Source organism: Hipposideros armiger, unplaced genomic scaffold, assembly GCF_001890085.2.
Source record: "Hipposideros armiger isolate ML-2016 unplaced genomic scaffold, ASM189008v1 scaffold_243, whole genome shotgun sequence".
Lineage (NCBI taxonomy): Eukaryota > Metazoa > Chordata > Mammalia > Chiroptera > Hipposideridae > Hipposideros > Hipposideros armiger.
Genome location: NW_017731593.1, coordinates 117,952 through 141,938, shown reverse-complemented (window position 1 = coordinate 141,938; position 23,987 = coordinate 117,952). Strand labels below are relative to the sequence as shown.

Here is a 23,987-nt window from a genome sequence, read left to right as displayed (position 1 = left end):
GGGGAGAGGATGATGTATTAGAGGACAGAGACCAGTGGCAGGAGCACTGCCAGGCTGCTGTGGTGGGCCAGTAAGACCTAGCAGGGACTAGAAAGAGAGTGGAGGGCTGAGTGAAGAGCCCCCGCTGAGCTAAGTGCCCCAGGCTGCACGAACACCTGGCTACAGGATATGACAGAGAGATTAGAATTAAAGGTGGATTGAGTGTCATGGTGTGGGTGGCCAGAAGGACCATTAACTAACCCAGGCTATTCAGGAGGACAGGTCAGATGGGTGGGAGGGAAACAGTAGGTTAATATTAAGGTAAAATTTGAGAAGCAGAAAAGTATAGACAGTGTCTGGCCCATGTTTATTCTATGATAGATGTGCAGAATCAATCAGATAGTACTACTAATGCAGTGTGTATTGAGCTCATCCTGCACTGCCAACACTATGCTAAGTCTATATTTCATTTAATTCCCACAAAAAGAAGTCTATCAAAAATAGGCACTGTTTCTTATCACCATTATGCTAATGAGAAAACACCGGCTCATAGAGATGAAGTAATTTCCCTGAGTTCACACAGCTACTATTTGGCAAAGACAGACCCAAACCCAGACCTTTCTGACCTCACACTCCTAAGAAAGGAATGAAACTGACAAAATGAGGGTGGGAATCAAGAAATAGTGTGTGATGGAAGCCCAGGGAAAGAGCAGTTTTTTAAAAGGAGTGGTCCAGTGGCCAAGAGGAGGAAAAACTTTAAAGAGGCAATGGACTTGATAGGTCATTGGTGAGACTGAGAGGCAATGTTAGTAGAGTGGTGTGGAAGCCACTTCGCTGAAAGTTCAAAGTGATTGGGAGGCATGAGAGTCACAGTAAGAGTAGACTCTTCCTTCAAGAATGTTGATGGTGGATGAGAGTAGGAAAAGGAAGATGAGCTAAAATGGAAAGCTTAACAGGAAGACTTTTTAGTGTCAAAAACCTGAAGTTTATCTCTTCAATAATGGCTAAAGTTGAACGGCTCCTATGTGCCAGACACTGTTCTAAGTGCCCCACCTGCACATTTCCTCATTTATCCCTCACAGCAACCTTATGAAGTAGGGACTAGACCAACCCTCATGATCCATGAGGAAACAGGCTGAAGCTCATAGGGGTAAGCCATTGGTTCAAGGTCACACGGCTAATCAGTAGCAGGCTCCACATGTTCAACAGATTTAGTTTGGGCCAGTAGAACTGTAAAAGGTTTTCAAATTGTATGTATCAGGACTTGAAAGTATAGTTATTAAAGCAAAAGTCACTAGCTTACAACTGTAATAAAAGCAGAGAGCTGCAGATCATAACTGGTTTGTCGCCATAAGTACCAAAGAAGGGAACAAAATCCATTTTACCTAATTTAGAGCCACCTGAGGTGTTTTTTTGTTTTGTTTTGTTTTGTTTTAAAGATTTTGATTGGGGAATTGGGGGGATGGGAACGGGCGGGGGAATTGGGGAAAGGGGAACAGACAAGTTGCTGTCGTTTTGTTCTTCAGTCTAGTTGTGGAGGACGTTGCTTCACTGGCCCAAGTTGGCACCATCATTGCGCTCTTCCCTGGCGAGGCAGATCAGTCGCCGGCTTCTGGACGGCCGCTCACTGCGGCTGCTGGCCGCTCACGCTGGCTGCTGGCTACATACGGTAGCCCATGGCAATCCACTGCCACAGGGGCTGCAGACTACGCCGTCGCCGGCGACTCACGGCAGCCCAGCTCCAGGTTGAGCTGTTGTTCAGCATCTTAGCTGTAGAGGGCAGTGTCACTGGTCCTCATATGTGGGATCCGAACTGGGGCCCTCTGGCATCCCAAGCCAGTTCTTAACCATCGCGCCACTCGGCCAGCCCACCACCTGAGGTTTTTAACCTCAGAACAAGGGTTCTCTCTTTCAAGTTGAATTTCAGCAAGGCTTCTGAGAGCCTGGTATTCTCTGAGCAAAACAGAACAAAAAGAAGTTTCCTTGAATTCTGCTGATGCTCCGTAACTCTTATAAAAGCATGTTCATGAGACCAAGTTTAAATAAATACGAAAGAACTGCTGAATTTCTCCACATATCGTGAGTTCAGGTGTTTAAAGGACATGAATAAAATCCTAAATGTTTGACCCTTGCCATTGAGAATATTGGGACAGTGAATTGAGAAGAGAGTATGAACTCATGGGTTCTATAGGACAGGGAGGGGGCATCAGTCTTCCTCCTGAGTCCTTACCTGTGCGGCGTGCCTCTGACTTGAGAACAAGCTGAGGTTCCACTAAATTACCTTAACATCACCAACAGAAGGTAGAATGATCCATTCTGCTTCCTGTGGTGAGGCCAGCAATACATAACTCCAAGGTCTCCTTCAAGTATGCTCTTGAGTTTATGGGTTTACAAAGTACTCCTGAGCTCTGAGTCTATTTTTCTCTGCCACCTAGCTGCAGGCAACACACAAGCTTCATGGTCCCTGAAATTGGCCACCAACTTGAGACAAAAGACAATTCTGGAACTGCCATTCAGCGTGCTATATCTGTTCTGCTGCCTCCATAAAGCGAGCCTTTCCAATGTAATTACACAACTTGTCGCTCTATTACTAAATTGATGAGGACAGCCTGCATTTATTTATTTTTCCTCCTTTAACTTAGGAGTCACTATAGTTTATTGTAGCATTTCCCAAAGCAGATTCTATGTACAAGGACCCTATGAATAAATATCTTTGGGAAATTCTGCTAGCAAATCTGTCCTCCCCCCACCTCCTTTTTTTTTTATTGTTAGTTTCAGGTGTACCCCCACCTCCTTTTGATTGACTATTTACATTACCATGTTAAAGGTTTTCTAAAGTTCTGCAATAAAGGAGCCAGCTAGATCAGTATTTCACAAAGTCATTTTACAATAGAATGGAGTTTTTATACATAGGGCTCTTCTAAACCACACAACCACTTTGGAAAATGCTAACATAGTCATTAAGAAAGTTGGATTGCTAGATTGGAGGGGGGTGAGGATGGGGGAGATGGTGATAGGATTAGAAAATACAAATTGGTAGTCACGATATAATCATGGGGATATGAAATACAGTATGGGGAATATAATCAATAATGTTGTAAATAGTACATGGGGTTCCAGATGGGTACTGGACTTATCAGGGGGATCACTTCATAGACTGCGTAGATGACTGACCACTGTGCTATAGCTGAAGTGGGATAATATTGAATGTCAACTATAGTCACGGTATGTAAAGTACAGCATAAGGAATATAGTCAATGGTATTGTAACAGCTATATACGACGTCAGAGGGGTAATAGATTTTGGGGGGTAGAGAATCACTTTGTGAGGGGTGTAAATATCTAGCTATTACGTTGCTTTGTACACCTGAAACTAATTTAAAAAAACCCAAACTTTTGGGTGAACTCTTGGCATCTATGTATTTGACTTTTTAGACTCTATATGTAAGTGAGATCATGTAGGTTGTTTTCTGTGTCTGGCTACCATAGGCAGGGATGTGGGGGAAAGGGAGAGCTCCTGGTCCAAGAGTACAAAGTTGAAATTTTGTAGGATGAATAAATCTAGAGATTGAATGCACAGCATGATGACTACAGTTAATAATACTGTAGTTAACACTGGAAATTTGCTAGAAGAGCAGACTTCAAAGGCTCTCACCACACAAAAAAAATTAGCTATGAGGAGATGCATATGTTAATGAGCTTGGTTATGGTAGCTGTGAGGAGATGGATATGTTAATGAGCTTGCTTCTAGTAATCATTTTATTATGTAGTATATGTACATCAGTCATCATGTTGCAAACCTTAAATATATACGATTTTTATTTAAAAATAATAAAAAACCTTGGGATCAAGATCTGGGTGATCTGAGGTAAGCTATTATACTTTACCTCCTTGAGCACTCGTATCCTCAACTGTAAAATACGGTAAGAATATATTCCTGCGAGGAATTTGACAACTTACCATAGCACCTGCATGCAGTAGACAGTCGTGAATAGGAGCTGTTTCTGTGAGTAACTGGCTTGCTGCATCTGTGCCCAACATGGGGTAACAACTCTTCTTTTAGAAAGGCTTGCTGTAACATAACCTGGATTTGTAACAGAATTTCTCTGATTAGTCAGTACCCCAAAAGTACGAGGGAAATTTAACCTTTCGAAAAAAATCTCCATCTTACAAGGGGTTCTAGACGTTGTCCAACATTGAAGTGCAGTAGTGTGATTAGTGTTGATTAGTCAATGTAATGTTGAAAGAGCTTGGTAATTTACCCACACTCACAGATCATTAACGGAGTCTGTGAATTAAGAACCACCTTGTTTTACCAGATAGGCCTTTGCATTTAATCACTCTGTTTGTAGATATGGAAGTTCATATCATCATTATTATTTTAATTATTGTTGATTTGTAAAACGTTTAGTGCAGGTCACAGTACTAAGCAGAACCTCCTTAGAAGCATCACGATTACCATGCAACTGAATTACCACCAACGAGGGTGGAGGTAGGCGCTCATCTCAGGAAGCAGAATAGTGTGTAAATGATTCAGAGTGGCTTTAGAACTGAGAAGGGACCCTGTGGTCACAGAACCAGGTTTCCATGAGACTTTTCTTTTACATTATGTCCTCTAGTGGTAGGGATGCTAAGCAAGGAAGATTGGAAGTAGAAAAAGGAAAGGAAAATCTTGGTTGAAACCCATAGATTTGTATCCAGTAAAATTAATTTGAATGTCAGTAATACTGGTCACTAATACATTTACCTTATGTCTAAACATGAAATGGTTTTGCTAAGAAAATTAATACCATAGATGAGAATAGAATAGGGATTATTTCATCTACCCAAAGAGTAAATTATTATTGAACACTTTGAGCATATGATATGGGAGTTACTAATGTTCCTGACCTATTAACAGATTTAATATAAGAGCTCTCACTGCCAATTTTTGAGTTGATTGTATTAGAACCCAAATCCATTTATATATACACTTGTTTTTTCCATAATTGGTTTTCCTCTAAATTAGTTTGGATAGATGGGTCTTATTGTACAATTATTCCTAAGTGGTTAATTGATTGTGGAATAGAAGTAGTCCAAGCAAAACTATTAGCAGATTTCATTTCAAAAGAGTGCTCTGAAATGAGTGTGCTTACTCAGCACTGAGTATAGATTGGCATACATTTATCAATCATTTATTTTTGGATGATTTTTCCACTATCTTTTTCCTCAAAAGGATGATTATTTTGCATTTCAAATATCTATATATGTATTTGATATAATAGTGAGTAGCTGCTGAAAATTCTATTTAAATTAAAGCCTCCTTACTAGCTATAGAATTAGGAATTTTGATTACCAAGATACAACCTGAAGTCTAGGATGATCAAAAGAAATTATGTTGATATTTGAGCTACTGATGTGTTTTGTATACTTTTAAAAATATTTCCTCCTCTTTTTTCTCTTCTATTGTTACTTGTTAATATATTTTACTCCTTCCCCCTCATTTTTCTATACATTTAAATATCCTTTAATTGTGTTTTTAAACAGTGACTGAATACAATGTTATGGCTTTATCTCGAGTTGCTTTCTCAAAGTCTCCTAAATCATTTAGCATAAACGATGCCAGCATATATATTTTTAAAAACTCATATTGAATGGAACTGATGTGAATGCAGCATCAATGAAGTAAGAATGATCTCTGCTGTACTCTCCAGAGACTATAATTCAAAAGGTAGTTGATTTTATTTACTGTGGTTGACAGCCTCTGCTCAGACTGCATAAATAAATTTGGGTATTAATATGCTTCCTGTCTACTTAGGGAAAATGACTGTTCTGTCTGCCTTAGGACACCATTTTATTTCCAGATTTAACTCAACACAATATGATAGGCCCCAACTTTTGATTCAGGCATCCTATTTACAAAGCATGTCTTGATTTAATGAGTATGTGTTCAGCTCCCTCTCTAAGCAACACATTGAGCTACACAAAACAGGTACATAAGACATCTAAGAAGTGTCTTTGGAGAGCCTCAAGACACTTAGCCACACAACAGGGAAGACAAGAGGGACACAAGCAATGGCATTGGGTGGGACTGTGCCATTTTCCCAAAGCTCCTAGAGAGCAAATGTGGTCTCAGGGAGGTGGAGGGACAAGGGTCCGTTTAGCACCTCCAGGCACTTTATTTACATCTTCGTCTTCGTTTCCACAACAGCCACATGAGGTGGATGACATGACTCGCATTTCACAGATGAGGACATTGAAGATCAGAGAAGTTAAATCATTCCCTCAAAGTCATTCTGACAGTTGTGTCAACATAACCATGCCTGGCACTTAGTATGCATTCAAATGAGTAGTTCTGAATGTTTAACAAATCTTTCAGGGGAGCAATTTTCAGCATGCACCAAAAGCCTCAAAAATGTCTATGTCCTTTGCATCTGTTTCATTTCCTAGCCTCTGGTGGCCAAGCTGTGGAGATGTAGAAGGAAGAAGGGAAGGGAGTTGCCCTCCCCCCAACTCCTCTGCACCTTCCAGTCGCTTTTTCATCTTCCCATTCCATCACACTGCTCTCTTCCTTCTTGAGAGCACCTGACTTGCAATGCAGCATGGGCAATAACTCTTCACTTACAAAGAGGAATGCCTTGAGGACAGAAACAGTTAGGCATTACCTTGGGAAATAACCTGTCAAAGCCTGCTTGTGCTAGTCTGCTCACAATCCTGGCATAGTGATTAGCTTCCCAGGACTGACCCCATATCTGCCAAGAGGAAGGTGCAGAATAAGGAAAAGTCATTGGAAAACCAGGTTCTTGTGGTAGCCATGTCACATCCCTAGTGACATGATCTTGTGCGAGCCACTTAACCTCAACCTTCTCAGTAGAATTTTCATGGCAATCAAATGAGATAATATAATATTTGTGAAGGTGCTTTATGATGGCTAAATGCTATTCACATGTTAGGCGGTGGTGATAGGCTGTCATCATAGTCATGAGTATCATGTGAAAGCAAAGGCGACCAAGGTTTCTCTTCCTAAATCTGTTCTGAAGCCCTAGACTTCCCCTTCCAACCCTTGCATTCATCCGGTTCTCCAGAGCCTCATCTCTGATCCCTGTTAGTCTGTGTCGATCTGTCTTGGCTCGCACTACTTGATGCAACTGAGTAATAAGACTAAGTTAACCCCATTCTCCTTCCTTTGGTACATAGAGGAAATCCACCTTGAAATCCACTCCTAAAGAAGAAAAATGGTAACCATTTTATGAAGTGCTTCCTCTGGGCCAGGCCCTTTCTTTCTTTGCGTGACATTCTTTTCCACAAACCACAGACTGTTCCCACAGCAGAGAAATTAAGAGGCCTTTGCAGCTGAGACCAGAGGAAATTACATTTCTATTAAAAGCTGTCTGTGGCTAGATGTATCCATCCCAGGTACAACGTTAAATGATATAATAAACTTAATCAAAGAGATAAAGCTATTACATAAAATGCCATTAAATATCTTCCACTCAGTGTTAACAAAATACAGCTGTCAATTTCCTTTGGTTGTCATTTTGCGAGTTGCTCATTCTCAGTGAGTTAGGCACCTGCCAGTGCTTCACTGTTGAATTCTGTTTCCCAGTCCTGGCACACAGGATATCAGGGATGCACAACCCTTTGAAACGTGATGGTTTTCAAGTTTCTCAGTATCATCCCTCATGAATCTGGGATGCTAAGTTTCTTCTCAGACTGGCTCACTGTTTTCTATCTGCTGGCTAAGTGAGGTGCTGAGCCCCCGTATTTCATATACTGGAGATCAGAGGCAAAGGGACCCAACCAACCAAGCCATGGATTAGGGTTCAAGGGTGGGAGCTGACACACTTAACTCTGGACTTTGAGGTTGATTCAGAGCGTCTTACCTGGAGCCATACATTTAGGCATGAAGTGGTAAAACAGAACAGAAAAGTTAAAAGGAATATGGAACATTATATCTGGAAAAGTCCTGTCCCCCGGTTTTCCTGTGGTTATTCATCTAAACCCCAGGTCAAGAGGAAATGCATGTAAGATCCAGATATGTCTCATTGAACTTGCTTACATCTCTGAACTTGTCAGGGTTTCCATTCACCTTTGCGAGCCAAGTCCTAAATCCAGGTGGACCCGGTCCTTTTGAGCCTCCCCAAGCAGAATGCCAGGAGAATGGACATGAGTGTGTGTTGGTGAGGAGGGTGTGAAAGAAGCTTTCAGTATTTGCCCAGGTCCTGCCAGGTCAATGAGTGTTCTTCCTACAAGGGAGTCAATCAGACCCAACCAGAAGAAATGTTGACTTGTTTCCTAGATCCCCGAGGGCTTTCTATAGTGTGACCTGCCTTTCTGGTACAGGGTACTCACCCCTGGCAGGGGTCTGTCACTGTAGGTCAACCAAGCCAGCTTCTGACGCTATTGCTGTCCTTCTTCAGGAAACAGCATCCTCCATTCAGCAGCTGATAGCGTGTCCAGTGCTGTGCAGAAAGCGAGCCAGGCCTTGAACGAGCGTGGGGAGCGATTAGGCCGAGCAGAGGAGAAGACAGAGGACATGAAGAACAGCGCCCAGCAGTTTGCAGAAACTGCACACAAGGTGGGTCCTGCAGGATGGCAGAGGTCTTGGCTCTGGGTCATCAGGGAGCTTCGGTGCCAAGAAACTTTATTGCAGTATGTTGTCCATGATGGCAGATACAAAATCAAGCCTTTCCCCCCACCTTATACAGTTTCCATCTGCTACTTACTAAGTGCCGGAGTCATGAAAGATTCCTTCCTGTGTGTGTTTCTTTGGAAGTCTCCTGTCTGATGTCTACATCCCTATCTCTGACCTTAGACCTTTGGGATATGTGGACAACCTTTATTCCCTGCCCAGAAGTTTAAGGCTCGGGTTTCAGGGAACAGAAGGGGGCAGGGAAGAGGCCAGGTCCCAGAATATCCCTCCCCCCTTGGCCAGCGTTTGAAAGATGACTTTGGGCTGCTCATGCTTACTTTTCCTTACTGTCTTTTTCCGATCATGAGTTTAGCATCCTGTGTTCCTTGCACTGTTTGAAAAGCAAGCTCTAATCCCAGGGCACAGCACACCTCAGAGCTAGTCTGCCATCTGCAAAGGGCTGCAGACCTACCTCTGAGGCTGATGTGACTCGTGCAGAGCTGCCTGCATGGTCCCCTCCCACCTCTGTCTGAACCCAGAGAAAAGCACTTCTCACATGACTGTGACTATGAGTACCCACATCCACTTTCACACACTCCTCAGAATGCACCTTTCAGAAAGGGAAAGGGGAGTTTTTATTGGCGGCCAGCCATCTAAGACAGTCACAAACCAAAGGAAAGAGAGGCCCTGTTGGTCAGATGACAAAGAGGATTTACGGCTGTTCTTGTGCTTCAGATCAAAGGGCAGTTCTTCTCTGGCTAGTGGTTCACATTTAGGTTTCCAGAAACAACTTCCGCTGATAACTGTTGGCATCTCAGACTCATGATCTGGCCCTACAGATAGGCTTTTTGGGTGACCTTTGGGGGGAAATAATTAATTGGCTTCAACAGAAAACCCCACTTCTCTTGAGGAAACAAAAATGGACAACCTGAAAAATAACAAGAAAAATCTCCCCAGCTGAGCCAAGCTGGCCTTTCCCAGAGCTCAGGCTTGGACCAGACTGGATCCAATCCCCAGTGGATGCTTCCTGCCTTCCCTTCCTGCATCCCCTTTGCACAGACCTGTCTTGCTGTGTCATCAGTTCTCTTTCCGGACAGGGTCTTACTGCACTGCTGCCTTGGGACCCCTTTGGGGTTCCCTGGAGGAGAATTGGCCAGGTCTGTCTGAAAATGCAGGCAGCCCTGCTGGAGGCCAGAGCCTCTGCTTGCCGTGGTTGTTGCAGAGGGAGCAAGACAACATCCCTTCGTCCCTCCTTCAGAAAAAATGATGAGGTGGGAATGCTAGGATTACAGCCCCAGCTTCATTTATACAAACAGTAGCTCTAGTGATTTCAATGGGGAATGGACAGAGGAAGTCTGGGGAAATAATTAAAGTGTTGATGTGGGGATGAGAAGGCTAAAGGGAATCATTTGTAATTGTCTTCAAGCCTGGGAAGTGTGGTCATACAGGCAGCTCTCTTTTGTGCCTTACCAGAATAGAGCAATCAATGGTTCCCTGACAAAATTCTGCTAAAAACAAGAGCTTCGGTTAATGATTAAACCATAAACCAGGTTACCAAGGAAGTCTGTGAAATCGCCCTTCCTAAGATGAAGTAGACAATAACCTGGAGGTCATCCATGTGGGCGGCCCCTTCAGAGGAGCTTGTGCAAACACTGGACTGGACAGCCTAACCAGATGGCCAGAATTCCTGGCCCTCGTCACCCTGTTTCCCCGATATTGTGGCCAAGTTTGCTAAGGAGTTGGGAAGGCAGTATGGTATGGTAGTTAACATCTTGTGATTAAGATTTACCATCTCAGTGACCTTAAGCAAGTGCTTAATTTCTCCTAGCCCTAGTTTCCTCATCAGTAAAATACGGCTAATTAATAATAGTACCTATCTTCTAGAGTATTGAGAGAATTGAATGAATTTATACCTATGAATCTATTAGCACTATACCTGGCACATATAAATCTGAATTAATATTAGTTATAATTATTTCCATAAAAATGGTTTCTGCTGAACCTGCCCTATTTAGTCAAATAATGAGCTGGTGGAGGGAGGGGGAAGAGTTTGGAGAAATGTGATTGAGCATCCTAACACAGGGATTGTGGGGGTTGGAGGGGAAGATGTTGTGCCCTCCAAAGGGGCCTGGGAGGGCCTTCTGCTTAATGCTGATGCTTTCTAAACACAGAGCAGCCCTTGAAACAGGATCCATCCACCAAAGGCAAAGGGGCCTTGTGCTTTGACCACTAGGAGGGTTGGTGCCAGCCAGTGAATTCCTCTCTTATAGGTGTTCTGAGGGGGAACAGGAAGGGGAGGGGCTGCTAGTATCTCTTTGTGCATTTGAGGGAGTGTGAGAGAGACACTGTCGGAGCCAGACTTGTCATTTTTTAAAAACTGGGATATGTGCTTATGAATCACCAACGTTGGCAAAACTCCTAACGAGGAGAACCTCTTTAGAGAAGGTGTGGTTATTTTCCCAATGACCACTGGTGTAGGATGAACATGAAGATGTCTTTCACTGGCCAAGCCCCCACCAGGCCCGCGGGTGAGGAGATAGTTCAGAGATGGAAGCCAGGCCTTCCGATCCCTCCACATAAACATGACTGTGTTGACTCATAAAGAATGGGCTGTATTTACAAGTCTAGACAGCCTACGTGTTAGAGCCCTGAGCAGAGAACAGCACTTCCAGGTGACGGCTCTTCCATGTTTCCTGGCTGAACAAGGGCATGCAACTTCAGCTGCAGAATATGGCCCACCTTTTTAGATGACAGTAGAAAAGGATCTTCCACTTTACAGTTTTCCCCAGGACTCCTTCAATGACCCAGGTATGTTAGTGAGTGGGATCACCTTTGCACAGACCTGGCATCAAGACCTGTGGGTGCTTGTCCTCTGTAGAGCAGATGGAAAATGCTCCTGTACCCCCACTTCCCTAGCTCAGGTCAGCCTGGCTTGAGGAAGCGCGGTTCCTTCCTGAGCTGTGGGCTTGGCACAGCCTCAGCCCTTAGGAAAGTGCAACTCAGCCACGGAGCAGGCCTGCTCACTTTCCCCTGCCCCAAAAAGCACAGCGTTGCAGTATGTGCAGCACTCTGACGCCCGCCACAGGCGGTGAGTCAGCACGCGAGAGCAGGACCCACACGGAGGCAACCTCAGATGACATTTCTCCCTGAAAGGGGCAGGAATATGCCCTGTTTTGCACAAGCCCACATTTGTGGGGGAGGGAATAATACGTGGCATTTCTCTCACTGGCGGGGAATGGCTGCCTCTGTCCTTGCTCTGTGTGCTTCCTTTGGGTCTCTGAGCCAGAAAGGATCTCAAGAGTCCAGGCCTCTTAAAGAATCCCCTCAGTATGATTAATGATTTATTATGATTATGATTATGATTATTGAGGTGGAGATTTTACACAGCTTTGAAAGAGAAAGCTTTCCAGGAGATATTAAGAAAACAAAATATGTCAAAAGGAAATTTTAAACTCCTCTTCTGTGGAACTCTGACTTCTAAATTGATCCATAAGCATTTGAGTTGGAGATATTTATAGACATGAGATACAGAGCAGTTGTGCCTTTAGAGCTCAAGGTCATACAACAGATTCATAGCAGGGAAGCAAGAGGACCCTGCCTTCCACATTCTAAAGCTCTTAACTCCCAGGGAATTTAAAACAAACAAACAAACAAAAACCTAGGTGGCATGGAAATGATTCCACTTTTGGCAAAAATACCTCAAATAGCAGAATGTACAACCCAGTTGTATTCGGCAAAGCTGAGCTGGCCACGCCCGCCTGGCTGGGTGGGCCCCCCCTTCATGCCATTCCAGACACACTGTAGCGGTCACCAGGGCCTGGTGTGAGCGGCAGTCGCTGCTGAAGACTAATGACTGGGTGAATTGGCACAAGCCCATTAGTTGAAGGTTAACAGCTCAGTGAATAACAGGACAGCACTGATTAAAAATTTATGATTGTTACTCATTATGCACAACGTTTAACAGCTCTGTGTTGATTTGAACAGCCCACAGTGCTAAATATATATAAAAACTAGAGACAGAGCAAGAAGTGGGCCATACAGCAGAGGGGCTCAGGGTGTGGCCAGGGAGTGGGACGGATCTGAGGGAGGGCCCTGGCTCTGCCATTTCCACCTACCATGTTTCCCAGACTAGAAACTCTTTGAGGTCAGGAGTTATTCATTAGCTCCATCCTTGGTGGCAAAAACCCACAGCACTCAGCAGCAGCTTGGGCATATTCAGGACTCACAAACACTGTCTGACGGTTGACAGGAGGTTGGTGTCAGCACTGCAGAAGGCCTGCAGGGGTGTTTGCTTAGGCTTTCTTCACCAGGCAGAGGCACCAAGAGATCAGCCGAGGTTTCCCAGGTGGACATTAGTTTAGCAACATGGGGTCTAGGACCACAGTCCCCTCTCCATCACATGCTGACTCGGCCCGGGTACACCAGCTTCGAGACAAATGCTGGTGCTGCTTTTGCAGGTAGCCTAGCTGAGGTGGCAGCCCCAGGTTATTCCTTCTTTGTTGAAGACATCAAGAAGGGGAGGGGGAGCCTAGGATTGCCCTGGGTTACGCTGGAGAAATGGACCACCGACATCTAGTATGATGCGGGGCTCCACTGGGGTAGAATCAGTGGGGTTCTTCACGCTCTGGGAACCTGTTCATGATGCCGATGACAGGACTTTCTACAAAGTTACTGCCTGTGGAGCTTCACTCGCTCTTTGCTCAAAAACCATCTCAAGCGCAGAGCCCTGCCTGCCGCCTACCCCCTGTCACTCCAGCCCCAACCTCAGGGATTACCCTAATGTCATCAGACTCTGGACACATGAAGAATTACAACTCAACTCTGCCTTCTGGTTCACATCAGTGTACGAACTCCATGAAAAGGCTCTGGCTAAGGAGAGCAATGTCAGATTTTTATGTTCTGTACCTGCATACATTTCCTTAAATATAATATCAGGGGCTCCAGCTGAGCCTGGGAAGCTGTTGAAGGATACAGTGGTATCTGGTGTTTCCGTTTACAAAGATCTAACATTTCGATATACCCCATTTCCCAAATGCCAGCGGGAGAGTAGGAAACTGAGGTCTGGACTTGGTCTGTTGTTCAGCCTGAGCCAGTAACACGGTTTAATCAAGTGCCCTTGACTTGGTTGAATGTCCAGGCTGGATAGTGAATGGATTGTTGAAGATGGTTTCTCCAAAGTTGTTGGTTTTTAATACTTTATGAGATGTCAGTAAATACCTACTTTTGAGGAGTGTTGGGTTTCCTGGATACCTAGTCACCTGGGAGCCCAGAGGCTGTTGCTCTTCTACCCTCACCTGTTCCTAGGGCAGGTCACTCCTTTTGCCTGTGCATTGGCTTTTCCCTCTGTTCCATCAGTGGAATGGAGGAAAACCACACAGCACTCTCCCATTCTGTGGATAATTTGGGAAAACATTGCACATTTAGTAGATGCCACTGTGACTAGTAATGGCGTCCTGTCCCAGCAAGCAGAACCTTGGTGCCACTGCCCATTGTGGACGTGGGGACGGAGCAGCGCAGCAAATTATCCCCGCGGCTAATAACATCTTCCTTTTCTCGCACCTCTTCCTCCTCAGCTTGCCATGAAGCACAAATGTTGAAAAACTGCCTCTCCTGGTGACGCTCTTGAGAGAAATGGACGAGTTTGTTCAGCAGTTTTTACAAGGATTCCGGACCTCCACTTGCTTCTTTTTTCCAATACATGGACATTTAGGGTTTTTTGTTTTTTCTTTTCAGATGTTAATATGAAAGAAAAGATGTTGTGTTTATACATTTCCCTAATGATCTTGCTAAGAATGCTGCAGTAGCATCAGCTTTATTTTGTTTTGTTTTTTTGCCCACTGGGTATATGTGTATGTTTGTATGTGTTATCCACTTTTTTAAGTTTTGGGGTTTGGGGGGGGGGGTTTGGTAGTTTGAATATGAAATTTGGACCAAATGACATACTGAGCTGGCATCATGTATTTATTTTTCCTGATATTAAACAGGAAGACATTTTAATATAGTGACATCAGATGTTATTGTTCCTGGTTGGAAATAAAAGTCAGTGATTGGTTTCAGTCTCCTACCTACTCTTAATTTGAAGGTTAAGATTGTATATCCTGAGACATAAGTCTGTAATTATGGAAACAATCAGATTTATCAGGGGAAACAGCAGTCTTAGGTTTTGCTTTTTATACAATACTCTTTTGCATGAGCCATCACCAGCATTCAAAATAACAAATCAGAGTCACAGATAGAAATCTCCGTTCTGAGCTACAGTTCAAATACTTTTCGCTGCTTGTTTCCAGGCTGATTATTTGGAATTATCATATGAAGGATAAAAATTTGAGATTAAAGACCTAAGAAAAAAAAGCCTATTTAAAAACCTCTGTGTATTTATGGCTGTTTCTTTCTTTTGTCATTGTCTCAAATTCCAGTAACTGGTATTGAAAAGAACTTGGATTTTTTTTTTATCAAAAATTGATTTGTCCAGATAAAGGTCTGTGTCAATGATAATGTGAAAAGATACTACTTTAAAATCTTTTTTTTTTCTTTTTACAAAGGAATGTCTACTTTAGGGACAGCCTCCCTAAAGTAGAATGTCCTTGGGAAATGGCCTTTAGTTTCTTGGTATCTGATTTTTGGAAGTTTTGATGTTATTATTGCCGTCTATTTATTTAATATAATTTAAAGTGTGGGTTTCTTGAGAAATTGTATTTCATGGCAATTGCAGCTTGCCAGCTCAGACAGAAAGCAGCACAGTCATGGGGACTTTACATTGCAGTCAGATTGAAAAAGATTGGTTCACACACCTGATTTTGTATTACTCAAAATCGTACTTGGGTTTAGAGTCTGGGAATTTGTTTCTTAGAGGGTTAAAATGCTAAATATAAAAGCCATGCTTTGTCTTCTTGGAAAGGAAGTTAAGCTATACATACAGACACATTGCTAGCCTCTCACTGCAGCACATTGATTTTTAAGCTATCTGAATTTTCAAAACGCTTTCTGTCCCTTTCTACCCATTGTGCCAGTTGAGTCCACATGTATTATAGCCTTTTACATAACAGTGTAAGATGACTTTTGGATTATTTATGCTGATTTAAATAGCTTAAGTTCTCCTGATAAAGCATTACCAGGGAGATAGAAAGTTGGGCTATTGGGGGGGAAACAATTATCTTAGGCAGTCCATATCAAAGGGGAGAGGAGTTTGCCAGAGACAAACTTCTGAATCCGCTTTGGGAGATGATCCAGTTTAAGAAAACACTCTATAAAATTTACATTGTAAACTGTTGGGTTGTCGGAAAAGTCATGACGCAGTTTTGCAATGAAAAACATAGAAAAAAATATGTCATGACTTTTCCGACAACCCAATATATAAGTTTACTATGATTTTATTTTACTTTTCTTTTGGTTTCTCAAAAGTTTAAAGAAACAAGAAACTCCCTACCTGGTGAGTGCCATTAGAAACATTTATAATTCCTAAGAAAAGCCCAAAATACCACTCCAAATAGGTTTTGTTTGCAGGCCTCAGTTCAGAAAACACACACACACACACACACACACACACACACACACACACACAGATATTCACCTTCCCAAACTGGATTCTAGCTTCAGAGGTAGACAGTTGGTATAAATAATTGAAAGGGTAAACCTAAAACCCCCTGACAATAGGCCAAACTCAAAAATATGATCTGTTGCCAACTACCTAACAACAGTGTTTGCAGAGCTGCTTCTAAAGTAGCAGAGGATGAGGTCATAAACATACTGTGAAATTGGAGATTCTTCCTCCCTGGTGGAATTGTGATAGTGATTCTTCATAAATATAAGTATTCCACATCTTGCCCTCTCTCCTCACTCTCTTTTTATCCTTTTAGACTTAAATCCTATTGGAAATAGCCTGGATTAGAAGAAAGCCTAACTGAATATTTATTAGTTTCTTCTGATATGCTTCCAGGCCGGGGTCATGCCCTTGACATCCCAATGTCAAAGTCTTACATACGGCTCCTCCCTACAGAGAGGCCAGAACAGCAATCCCTGCCCCTCCTTGACCTCCTGACCTCTTGCACAGGAGCCCTGTGATGACATACCTGAAGTTCTTTGCCATCCTTTTGTAGAAGGTGCTGCAATACAAAATATTAATAAAACCTAACCAAGAAATAATTGCTAACATGACTCACATTATTTGGGACCAATTCATTTTGTTGAGCTTGCTAGAAGACATTTAATTTCTGTTTCATTGCTACATTTCACTATGAGTTTTTGGGAGATTATATTTCTGTGAAGGAAATTGTACTGATGATGCATAAAGAAAAGAAACTTCCCAGTATTATCACTTCTTCCTGGAACATAGCCGTAGTGTACTTCACTAGTATTATTAGATATCTGTGTACAGGAAGTATACAGTTATTCAGGTTAATGATTCATATTAAAGAATGTATTTGTAAACTGTAACAAGATCAGTAGTTAACTTTTTTTAAGCTCTGAAAAAATAAAGATATGTGTTAGACTTCAAATTACAGTGAAATCTGTCTTAATTCTACTTTTGTGGCTAGCAAAGGTTGTGCATTTATGTAAAAATGTTTACAGAATGCCCTAACTACAGGATATTAAAGATAGATTTCTCTTTTAATTTTTAGAATTGTGACACTGCTGATGGCTATTGTACAGTTATTAATTCTTCAGACGTCCTCTAAGATGTCAAATATAATTTTTCTTTCTTTCAGAGACAAGTAACACCTGCTCATGATTCACTATTACAGCAAACTCTAATTTTGTCATTAAATATTTTAACTCTGTGATGAAAGTTTGTTTCTCTCAGTTATTTGTGAAATCTATAAAAACACTACCAAATAGGTAGGCATCATTGTGCTTTTGACGCTAATGGGAAGATCCTGTGTGCCTACAGGAGACCGAAGAACTAGGATTATTTGCATTATGATAAAGTTGCATAGCATTATGAGATTCTATGCAGCAAGAGTTCATTTTTATCTTCTCATGGGTAAAGCAATTAAGCTGGTTAATAGTTACCTTTCTGCTGATGTTAGTGATGTGCTCAACTGAAGCACTTATTAAAGCTTGTGCCCTCGTTCCACAGACTAGTTTCATGCCCCGTTAAACTGGAAAGAAGACTTGGTCAAGTTACGTCAATTTATTTTTATGGAAAAGCAAATGCCACTTATTGCATTGCCCCATTTGTTTTCAAGGGAACTGACTTAGGTGACTACTGTGACATATTAGCCATCTCTGGGTTGGCATGGACACTAAAACAATCAAGACTTTGAAATATTTCCTGGGAGGACTGCATGTAGAAGGGAAGACTGCAGTCTCCACTTTTCAGAGAAAAAACATGGATAGAGAGATGGTTTGTTTAGATGAGACCCAGCCTTAACTTAATCATGTATTTAAAGGCACCAGTTCTTGTGAACTAATTATAAACCAATTACCTTGCAAAGACCTTTTTTAAATATAAGTTTGATAAGCAATTACACCACAACCAACTCTCCATTTTTATGGGAGGATTAATATAAGTGTTTTTAGAAAACTCAATGGTGCCTTTTCCCCTTGCTATCAATGAGAACATGCTCAGGAAAAAACTATTGACATCACAATCATCGTCGTCCAAACAAGCAGATTCAGGGTAAGGGTAGGATAGAGGAAAAAAAGAGGAGAAAAATACCAGAAATAAATTTCAAACAGAAATGTAAATATTTGAGAGTTATTGTTATCAAACCCCAATATGAGTCCATGCACCTGTGCACACTGGCCTAAAGAAATGCAGGAGCAGGAGTTTGCAGTAACAAAAGGAAGTAGTTTATTATAGACTTGGCCAATCAGAGTCTCGGTAAACTCATGCTCTGAAAGACCCAACTCTGCGATGGCATGTAGGTTACAGATTATATAGGACAAAATCACAGGACACTCTGGGTTAGGGGTTCGGGGTTGTATTAGAAGTTTATTGGTCAGAGGTGATATAAATAATAAATCATTTCTTCAGGTCTTGAGGACAGCCCTGAGGTCAGCTACATGTCCCTCTATTTGGTTTCATGGAAAAGTAGCCAGGGGGTCGTTCCAATTTAGGCTCAGGAGCTGAAACATAATTTAGGTGACGATGTTATGTTTAGTCTCCCAGAGATCCGGACCCTGTGACCAGTAGTCAGGTCCAGACCATTGTCTTCTGCTGCCTCAAGGATTAACGATCATCAAGGGAAAAGCTAAGTCCCTGAGGGTTTGTGTGTGTGTGTGTGTGTGTGTGTGTGTGTGTGTGTGGTGTGGTGTGTATGAGAAAGACAGAGAGAGAGAGAGAGAGAGAGAGAGAGAAACAGAAGAAAACATGATTTCTAAAGCTGTAGACACAAATCAAATCAAAATCATGAGGACCCTCAGTTTCATTATTTCCTATTGACATTGTTCCATGTGCCCCTTCACCTGCCTTGGGCGAGCCTGGGTGGCAGCTAGACATACGTACGCACGTTCACGTGTGAGTGCACATAGCTGACATCAAGAAAAGGACTAAGCTGTGCTCCTGGAAGGCCCTGCGGTCACTTTGTGATATCTTCTTGCCCTTCTGGACATGGGGTCAATGAAACCGGAAAATGCCTCATGTGAGCCATTATTACAGCATGAGAAATGTAAAGACTTGAGACATGAGAAATTCCTGGCTCAAAGCTCCTAGAACTTTTGGAATTTCCTAAGTGTTGAGAGTGGATTTTTGGAAAGCATCTAAGGATGGGTCCTGGTTTCCAGTGGAACCAACCACATGAATACAGGGTTGGAACTTTTAACCCCAGCACCCCCACACCGCCAGGAAGTGGAGAGGGGCGAGAGGTTGAATCAATTGCCATTGGCCAATGATTAATCAATCATAACCCTGTAACAAATTCTCCACAGAAACCAAAGAGGGTGAGGTTCAGAGAGCTTCCGAGTTGGTAAACACATGTAGATACAGGGAGAGTGGTGTGCCTGGAGAGGCACCCTTTCGCCTTACACCTTGCTCTATGCATCTCTTCTATCTGTCTATTCCTGAGTTATATCTTTTTGAAAGAAACCAGTGATCTAGTAAGTAACATGTTTCTCGGAGTTCTGTGAGCCTTTCCAGCAAATTAATCAAACCCAACGAGGGGGTTGTAGGAACCTCTTATTTATAGCCAATTGGTCAGAAGCACAGGCAACCTGGGCTTGCATTTGGCATCTGAAATGTTTGTTGAGGGGAAGCAGTCTTGTACGACTGAACCCTTAACCTATGGAATCTGAGGCTATATCTCCAGTAGATAGTGTCAGAATTGAGTTGAATTCTCTGACACCCTGCTGGTGTCTGAGAGTTGTTTGTTGGTGTGGGAGAACAGCCCCTACCCTACAGTGGAGTTGGGTACAGGAACCCAAATTACCCACCCACAAAGCAAGCCTCAGTTTATTTCTCTAAATGTGAATGCGTTAACAGTCCTCTTTTAACAAGATTGTGCAAAAGATGGATTTTCTTTTGGTTTGCTTTTTGAAAATCCAGAAATTGCACATAAACAGATTTTGTATAGGCAGAGCCAGGCTGACACGAAACTGATGTTCATTTATACCACCCCCTACACCAACCTTTTGAGCAGCCTCCTTTCTCCACTCCATGCCCTTCTTGGTTTCTGATTCTCCTTAAATCCTTCATTAGCTACCCTTCTAAGGTGTTACCTACATATAAAGCGCTGCTTTACAGCAATTTAGGGCTATTCCTCCATCCTGGCTGCTGACTATCAGTTGGGGAACTTTTAGGAATGCACACCATTTACTCCCAAATTTCCCTTCTTGAGGTCCTTGGTCATCTTTTGTAAAGAAAAAAAAATGACTCCAGCAGGCTGCAGATGGTGGGGCACCTAGCCTCCCTAGATGCTTGCTAGATTTAAACCAGCAAATTATAGCTGTCAAGGAAATTAAATATAATGTGCATTTGAGCTCGATAACTCCTATATTGTAACCTTCTGCCTTGATCCCCATTATATTTTCTCCCTTGAGCCTCATCTCGATCCTCAGGATTTCTCATATCATAGTTTCACTTCCCACCCATCCTCCCACCCCTGAAGTTTTCTGCCACATTTTCTACTTTCTGCTGATGGGTCAGGATCCTGGGCATCACAGGCCTTCAGTGGGGTGGATCTGCTTTGGTGGTCCATCCACCGGCACTGCTGGATGTGGGCTGGTGGGCAAAGCTACCTTGCCTCCCTGAGTCCTACAGGAACTGCTGGATAGACCTAAGTAAGAGATTCTGAATCTGTTGCTGAAGTGTGTTGTCATTGCTCTCGCATTGGGTCTGATAGACGTTTTAAATGCTATTGATTCCCTCTGATGGAATGAAGATTTTTTTTTATATATAGAACATACTTTTTTTTCTTGTTTTCGCATGCTCAACCATCTCAAGGATGCCTGTTTAAATGGAGCCTGGCCCCATCACACATCAATCCTTGGACAGGATGGACATCCTAAACAGGAATCACCAGTCTCACGAGTCGCAGGTGTCACTTGTCAGCATTAGATATGAACCTTTTTCCTGTGACATTGTATCCCAATGGCTTTGCCACTCTAAATATTTGTCAGATGACATGGAAAAAAGAAAGACGAGCTCATGAGTTTTCAGCTTTACCCTGAGATCTAAACACGGCTAGGATCCTTCACAATTTCTAAAGAAAATTCCTGTTACGTGCTCTGACCACTTGCGCGAGGTGCTCTGTTTAATTATAATATCGCATCCTTGGCGATCAAAGCCCGAAACTCTGTTAGTTTTCCTGAAAACCGATCCTTTCTTTTACGACCTCCATAAGGGAAGTCTGGCTCCTACTATGGGACATGCATTTTATTCGTAATACAGTAGCTTCCTCAGGGAGTTTTGCTCTTTTCAACCTGGAATTACAGTGACTGATACTGGTGGACCTGTTTGCGTTGGTCTGAACTTTCCAATATTGAAGAAGCCTTGGCTTTTTGGGCAGAAAGAAACTGTGGAAAAAAAGAATGTGTGAGCTGTCCCCTACCCCCACCCCCACTCCCGGGTGGGGGGTTGGAGAGGGGGAATAAAGCACACACCTTTAGCTGGAGTGGACATGAGCAGGGTGCCCTCTGGTGTAGGTGACTGGAGCAGAATTGCATTGTGGTTAATGAGAGTGGTCCCAGGAGGGCCTGCTCGGTCCCGCTTCAAATTCCAGCTCCAGTCTTATTAGATGGGCGAGCTCAGGCAAGTTACTCTCTGTGCCTGTGCTCTTAGTTAAATGAGAGTGCTTATTTACTTCACAGGTTATATCATAAGGGTTAAATGAAATAATGAATGTAAAGCCTTTAGCCCTATGCCTGACCCATAGGGCTCCATGTGTGTCAGTTTGACAGCAGGCTACTTCTCTGTGAGGGATCTAAAATATAGAAGTAAACCTTACAGGCTTGCAATGCTGCCAGACTGTGCTGCTGGCTAAAAGAATGGACGTGTTTTCCTTAAATCCATGTTGGCGCTGGTCACATGAGCAAATATTATCCAGATCTCTTTGGCCGCTTTTATGTCCCAGGGACATAGATCCCTGGACATTTTATATATCTCAGCTCCTGGCCTAAAGACCATTTTCTGGAGGAAATTTCCAAAAAGACTAATTTCACAAGAGTGGGGAGTGAGAGAAATTGGCCTCAGTATCTGTGTCATCAACTATGGGAAAGGAAAGGAGTGGTTCTATGGCCTGCGAGGTTATTTGACATGTTCTTTGGTCAGTAATTCATGCCCCTCTTTTAAAAAGAAGTTCAAGGTTGCTCTACAGGTGAATTAGTGTAATTCCAAGCATGCTGATTCTCAAACCATCCTTAGATGACTTAAATTGAGAGTAACTTAAAAAGAAACATTTACTCCACAAATTGAGCTTGAGCCTAAAGTAAAAATAACCCTAAGGGGGAAAAAAACTCACTAATACCTCACTAAAGTATGAATCAGTGATAGCACATCTTTCCTGGAAGCATCTTTAGACATTCAGCCAAAAGAAGGACAAAAGACCCCAGAAAAATGATGCTGTCAGCGTACTGTGTTCCCATAGTTGTCATGATGCTATTATTTACGATGTCCATGTAAACCCAACATTATTTGGGATATAGGTCATTTGTAAAGGACTGTCCAGGCAAGAAGGGTCTGACTAGTTATAACAATGAACCTGTCCCACCCAAAATCCCAAACTCGACACCTCTAAAAATTACACTATGCGTTATTTTTTAACAAACTGCAAACCAGGGAAATTTCTTTTTGAAAAGTAAATTAACTAGAATCCTTCCTAGCAGAGAACCTCCTGACTTTGTCATTAGCTTTTCATCCTCAGGCAAATGGCAAATTACATAATTTTTCTGTAAATGGTTCTTCATGTTTCAAAGGAATATAATCTATACCCTGCTTGCCTCCGAGTCCTGGTGAGTGAAGTGAATTGTGGAATGCGAAAAAGCTGGGAAGTATGAAATGCTAAAGAGGTATGGGTTGCTCATTAAAACCTTGGTCTTCAACTCTCTCCACCCAATGCCTATGAGGTTTCTTTATCTACCACCCTCTCTTCCCCTACAGGTCCAACCCTGTAGTACTAGATTGTATCATTACTACCTTCCCCCTCTCCCAAAACAAAAAGAATCCCTGACAGACAGATTGATGCCACTCATAATCATGGGAAGTGGAATAAAAGCAATAAATAGTAAGAGACAGCCCCAAACTGCTCAGGGCGGGGACAGCTGCGCTTAGAGGCAACTCCCCAGGGAAAAGGTGCAGAGCATTCCAGGGGCAAAGGGAGAGCAACGTGCTGGGTAGGTGGGCTTGTCCCAAGACCACAGCAACTCTTGAGAGTTCTGACATCCTGATGGAGAAATTGGTCTCCACTCATCTGGGAAGACGTTGACAAACAAACAAAAGAAAATTTCAGAAACCAGTCAGGAAGGTCATTCCCTCCCCCATGTACAGGGGCTGGACACAGGCACATTCAGGTCCTTACAGTGTCTGGTTGTCCTAACATACGATTAACATGGAGAGGGTCACAGTGATGGCCAAAGTCTTGGGAATTCACTGAGTAAAAAGGAATGAAAATTAATCATTCCAGAGAGACAGGATACTGAGTAACAGATGTAATCTGAGGACATTCTTTCAGACACAGGAAAAATGTGATATTCTTCAACTCCACTTATTACCCCAACAAGGGGAAACCTGGGAAACCAGCTCCATACTCCTCCTTAGGGGTCCCTTACCTGGCCTCATTTTCCATTTTCCCTGTGGAAATAGCAGGAGAAAGGGCTGGAAGGAAGCGTAACTGTCTCCCCTAAGTCTAATGCTGAGCTGCTCTAAGCCACCCACTCATGCTTTCGTTCCTCTGAGCTCCACCGAATTCTCCATGGTGGGTGACACACACACACACACACACACACACACACACACAGCTGTCCTC

The 23,987-nt window shown here is 42.8% G+C and overlaps 1 protein-coding gene across 5 annotated transcripts in view; it reads left to right on the top strand.

The window, feature by feature from the left end:
- STXBP6 (syntaxin binding protein 6) overlaps positions 1-14,402 on the top strand; it is a 239,630-nt gene extending 225,228 nt beyond the window's left edge. For all 5 annotated transcript variants that reach the window (XM_019655679.1, XM_019655681.1, XM_019655683.1 and 2 more), the window contains exons 5-6: positions 8,378-8,535; positions 14,163-14,402. In XM_019655679.1, the coding sequence (XP_019511224.1) occupies positions 8,378-8,535; positions 14,163-14,186 (182 nt within the window). In that variant the 3' untranslated portion in view covers positions 14,187-14,402. The remainder of the gene's footprint in view (positions 1-8,377; positions 8,536-14,162) is intronic.
- Positions 14,403-23,987: the final 9,585 nt, after the last annotated feature.